The 6,000-nt window shown below is 35.7% G+C and overlaps 1 protein-coding gene across 1 annotated transcript in view; it reads left to right on the top strand.

Moving 5' to 3' along the window:
- Nucleotides 1–65: 65 nt before the first annotated feature.
- The window catches only part of thsd7ab (thrombospondin, type I, domain containing 7Ab), a gene marked incomplete at its 5' end in the record, with an annotated part of 94,211 nt that continues 88,276 nt past the window's right edge, over nucleotides 66–6,000 (top strand). Inside the window, 2 exons of the mRNA XM_015050594.1 lie at nucleotides 66–312; nucleotides 1,711–1,914. Coding sequence (XP_014906080.1) covers nucleotides 66–312; nucleotides 1,711–1,914 — 451 coding nt within the window. The remainder of the gene's footprint in view (nucleotides 313–1,710; nucleotides 1,915–6,000) is intronic.

The following is a 6,000-nucleotide window of genomic DNA, read 5'->3' as shown; positions in this document are numbered from 1 at the left end:
TTCTGATGCAGTTTTCAGCTTCTCCCTGTGGGATTTTTTATGCCAATAATGAGTAAATAATTATTTTTGCATCCTTGTTTCCTGATCCAATCAGGTTTGTTTTTTTTCGTTTTTCATGCTGGTTATTTTGTCCTTTCCTTTTGCTGACCTGCACAGCCTCCCGCCCGGTGGAGAACCAGCTGTGCACGGGTCCGATCCCAAACAGATCCCAGCTCTGCCAGATCCCCTGTCCCATCGACTGCGAGGTGTCACCGTGGGGGGCCTGGGGTCCGTGCATCTTTGAGAACTGCAACGATCAGACCGGAAGGAAAGGTAAAAAGATCAACTTTAAAGGGTCAGAATTATGTGAAATTGACGTTTTTGAGCTTTATATTGTGTTATTATGTTATTCCCTCATCAAAAACTTACCTGGAGTGTTGCTTTGATTCGTTCATGTATGTTTGAGAAATCCTTTAATCTCCATGGCAACTATTCAGCTGCACAAAGCGCCTGGGTGAATTTAATATTTTAAGATAATGTCATCAAACAGACAAAATATTAAGTTATGTGCAAATTCTGGCATTTTAAAAACTGAAATAAAGAAAATGACCACAAATAAGTGCAAAACAACACATTCAGGCAAAAGAAACACTTTTTATTATATTAAACTCAACATGTGCTTCCAGTGACAATATTTATTTATATATCTTATAGATTTTATCGCTTACGGTTATATTTGCATTATTAATATTTAACATCTAGAATGGAGTAGTTGTCAAGTAATAAGCATTTCCTCCTTGGGGATCAATAAAGTAAATTCTATTCTATTCCAATATTTATTGCATATTATTACCCTCTAAATGGCACAACAGGTTCAGCAGATAGAAAATAACATGAGAACAACAAAGCTGGTGTGAAAAACTGAGATCTTTCACACACATATGTTTGTGTCTCATATGTTTTTGGTAAAATATGTTTGTTTTTCATTGAGTTGAAAAACAAACATTTAATTAATATGTTTTCTGCACATCCAGAAATTTCTGAAACATTTCTGGATATGCAGAAATTTTACTCAAGTAAGTGTAGCAGTAATTCACAATAATATTACTAATTTAAAAGTAAATAGTACAGCTCAGTTAAAATACTACTTAAAGTTGTTACTCTAGTAAATGTAATTGAATAAATATTACGGCTGGCAGACAAATGTATCATGATGTAAGTGTTTTATACCAGTCCATATCGATAATTATAGATTAGTTTTTTGTTTCAAATTTCTGAAATACTGCCAAACTGGATGTGTGACCTTATCCAGTTTTCACTCTACGCTGTTGTTTTTCTTTTAATTTTTAAGTAGTTATGAGGCAAAGTGGGGAAACTTTAAACTGCTGCTGTGCCAGTTACTCAGCAGGTCGTTGCTAGGTAACCAAAGAGTGAGTGAGTTGCTAGGTAACCATAGAATGAGTGAGAGTTGATTCCACCAACTTTGCTTGGCTGGCTGTGAAAGGTTGAGCTGAGCAGCTAAAGTCTTTCCTCTGTCTACATCTCCCAGAATGCTGTGCGGTTCTGGATCAGAATTCTGTGAATATTCTATCCTAATTTATTTTGATTACACGTCTATCGTGATTTATATTGTCACTGATTTATGCTTATATTGATGATGGACTGTATTCAAACCAATGGAAGGATGTATTTTGAAGTCTTTTTGGGTTGTTTTTTTTTTTTTACTCATAGGCTTCAAACTGAGGAAACGACAGATTACCAAAGAACCAACCGGGGGCCCAGGAAGCTGCCCTCACCTAGTAGAGGCCATGCCATGTGATGAACCCAGCTGCTACAAATGGCAGCTGGTCAGCCTGGACAGGTGTATTCCTGATGACGGGAAGCAGTGCGGCCCTGGAACTCAGCTGCCTCAAGTTCAATGCATCAGCAGTAACGGTGAGCGGAGGCAATATGATCTCATTGTCCGATCGGATAATGGGATTTTTGCAGAGTGATGAGATGCTGCGCAGATGGCAATGATGCTTTATTATGCTGTGTGTTTTCAAAACTGTGAGTCATTTGTTCAAATTAAGCACATCGTTCTTGGAGACGGCGCTTCATGATTGACATCATCAAGCGAACAAGCTCTGATTTGCCCATCCCTGTGCTGCGGTGATTTTTTTTAATCCACCTCCATTTGTCAAATTAAAAAAAGTGACACACAGGCTAGGCTTCGCAAGAAAAACACCATATTTCTGAAGGTCACCTATCTGCTGACCCTCCGGCTTTTGGTGGACATTGACGTACGTGAGGAGATTTCCATTACACAACTCCTCTTCCCGTCATCCTTCCTCCCTCTCTTTTTTTTTAAACCTCTCCTGCTTTAACGCTTGCTTGATTCAGCTTTGCCACCCGTCCCCCTGCTGTCTGTCTCATTACAGTTTCCTCTCTGCACGCACAATTAAACCTCCCTCTCAGTATATCAAATCAGTCCTCAGAAACTCTGGGAGTTGGAGAAACTTCCACTCTTTGCTGCTTTACATTATTACTGCTTTCCTCTATTACTCCTTATATCTAAAGGTAATGTAATTAGCTCTGCGATAGCATAAGCTGCTTTTCCATTATAAATACATACAAAATGTTGAAATTTTGCTCATAAAAAAATAAATAAAAACAATTTAACAGTTGCCGTGTTTCCATTAAATAAGAAACGCATTTAAATCACACATGAATAAGTTTTTCCACTCGATAAATCATGAAAGAACATGCAGCGCCCTCATCCTTCAACCACTTTCTGTTGCCTTCTTTGTTGTTTGCGCCAGTGGCAACACCTGTTTGTTGGTCATGTGACTCTTATGATCCAAAAAAGTGTTTCCATTTCACTAATTTTGATACAACCAAAAAATCAATTCATCCTAATAAAATGTTTATTGAAAAATTAGATTTTTTTCGAAATTGGCATTGATTTCAAAACGCCTTAATTACCTGTCTAAATGTGTTGTTCTTTCAGCAAATTGCATGCTTTTGAGTCTATATACTCTAGTTAATAATTAATCAATTACTAAATTAGTTGACGATTATTTAAATAATCGATTAATCACAGTTAATTCGATTAATTCGATTGATCGTTTCAGCCCTAATCCTGACTAGTGCATTTTACTATTGGAGAATATGAACAAATTGTGCAACAACTTTTGAATATCAAATAAACAAATGAACTATTGCACTTTATTGGAAGTTCCAGACAAATCACACACTTCACACAGCATTCAGACGGTTGTATTTTAATGAGTGGAGCGGATAGTGTGGGCGGTTTCATTAGTTTTAATGTGGTATTTGGAGTTCAGAGTGCTGTACGTTTGCTTCAGGCTCTTATCTTGATGGTTGTGTTTCAGTTCACCTGCCGCATCGATGCTGATGAGAAACTAGACGCATTTTAAACAGCTTAAGGCATAAAGCCTCGAATTGTTTTGGCTGTCCTGAGTTTAACTCTTCTGTTTGATAGAAGGGGCTGCAGGGATACATGAATAACAAATAACAACAGCACAAGAGTGTATCTTCAATTTCCTGCCTCTACTGACATCACTATATGAGAAAATCGTGCAAAAAATATAATTCAACAGCACAAAGTTTGATCGTCAATAGGATTTTTCTCTCTTCGCTATGAAACAAAAGAACAGACTGGTTGATATATAAACTAGTGGGCTGCCAGTTGTGCCTACGGTAAAAATGCATTTTTTAAAAAAAATCTTATGATCATATTTAATTGGGAAAATCTTTAAAAGTATAGATGATTTAGAAAATCCATTTCAATTGGTTTAATAACCATAGTGATTAGGACTGAAACGATAAATCAGTTTAATCGTGATTAATTGATAATTGAAATACTTGTTAACTGGATAATATAGACTCAAAAAAAGCAACTGCTGAAAGAATAACAGTAATTCAGCCACAGCTGTACATAATATAAATAAATTTTATATTTAAGACAAAAACGCCATGGTCTATAAAAATGTTTGACCCAAAATGGAGTTTAACTTCAGTAAAGACATGTTAATGTCTGTAGAAAATATAAAATTTGAGTGTGTAGTCATAAGAATTGAGCAACAATTTTTAGAGAGCAGATTATATGTGAAGTTACATTTCAAAGTAAGAGGAACAAATAAAAAAAGGAAGCTACTGGGAAGAGCAGTATTAATCTCAAAACCATAGTATTATCATTAGTACTATCATTAACCATGAAATTAACACAAATGTTACTTTTAAAAGAGTAAAAATAGGAATCAGAATATTATCATGGTAATTAATAAAGCAGGCAGCTGTTGGCTGTCAGGTTAATTACAAATCTCATCTACATAAATATTAATTATATGCTCAAACGCAGTTACTTATAAATAAATCTAAGCAGTTTATGTATAAAATGTTGGTGTTCTGTACAGTTTTACCTGTAGAAACTTGTTTTTTTTTTCTTCTTCTTTCTGTGTGACTTCAGCTGATTGATCTCCTTCACATCTGATGAGAATTGATTTGTTCTCTTTGGATTTTCGATCTGCTTTTCGCCTCGGTGATTTTTCACTGCGACGTTGCGGCCGCATGTTGTGTTTTTTTGTTGTTGTTTTTTTTCTCTGAGTGTGTACCAGTCATAAACCCCCCCCAGAAAAGGCCACCCAGCCAGACCCCAGACAGCAGGCGAAAGTCGATACAAATGTTATTGAAACTGGCTATTGATATTCCCAAAGCTGACTGCTTGGCCACTTAGTCGGGGAGCTTTTTCTTCTCTGCATACAGAGCGTTGAGGTTTCTCCCCTCATAGTGGGTGGTTCTGTTCATTCATGCGTCTTTGTCTGAGCCTGAGAAATACGCAGGTCCCTTGTCGTCTCTTATTTTCATGCTTTTCCGTTTCAGTCATGATGAGTTCACTGCATCTCAGTCAAAGTGACATCTCAATATAAAGTCAGCTGCAGTGAGGGTTTTGGTTTTGGTTCAATTCAGTCATGGAAAGGTTTGCATATTTTTTTAAGGGTATACATATCGCTTAACCACTTGATTTATGGCAGAGCATCAAGCAACTCACTCAGATATGTGGGTTAATATAATCCACTTATAGTGGCTACTAAGAGCTCATCAATAAAACATGAACAATAGCGATGAAACACAGGAATCCTATGTGAATTTGCGCCTTTCATGTGAAGTGCCCCCATTTTCATGGAGATTTCTTGGAGCTAAAGATCCACCACAATGAATATTTTATCAAGAATTCATAATAAAATACTGTATTCATGCTAAAGTGAAAGAAAATATTCTTTATCACTGGATGACAGCAGAAACAACACTAGATAGATATTTCTATCTAGTGTGGCCCCCGAGCCACACTTTTGCCACCTTAGATCTGCTGTATTTGTAAAAATCAATGGACCAAATACATTCTTTGGTTGCTTTAGTTTTATGAGTCTTTACAACTCCATATTTTCCTGTTTCTGCACTGCAAAAACAGAAAATCTTACCAACTAATTTCAGCCTGGTTTCCAGACATTAAATTATATCCTCAAATCTTTCATTAAACATTATTTCCATGTATTATCCATTAATATTTTCTGTTTTTAATATCCTCATCTGAGACATTTGAACTCTTGGAATAAGAAAACTTAGCAGTCAAATAAAAATAACTGACTAAATTTATGACCTATAAACTTTATTTTCTGAGGTACCAATAATACAATGAGTTATGTAAGATTTTTCATTATTTTAATACTGACCCACTCAATAACTGTATCTCAATACATCTGTGTAATCTCCATAGATTATCCTCTTTGTTACAAATCCACTCTTATGGATTTCTTTTTTTTCACTGATTCATAGAGAAAAGAATCAGATTAACCCAAATCCTGCATATCAGATGCAAATGTATACATTCAAGAGATTAAATTTACTGTAGATTCTGCAGGAAATGTTCAGTCAATAATATATTGTAAATCTTTTTAACATCTGTTTAATGATTATGTATCTCAAGTTGTCAAATTGGAGATTTCTGAACTGCTGAGT

This window comes from Poecilia latipinna, unplaced genomic scaffold, assembly GCF_001443285.1.
Source record: "Poecilia latipinna isolate Pla-1442-1.1 unplaced genomic scaffold, P_latipinna-1.0 Scaffold1000, whole genome shotgun sequence".
Lineage (NCBI taxonomy): Eukaryota > Metazoa > Chordata > Actinopteri > Cyprinodontiformes > Poeciliidae > Poecilia > Poecilia latipinna.
The sequence above is the reverse complement of the archived record's forward strand: the minus strand, read 5'-3'. Positions and strand labels throughout refer to the sequence as shown.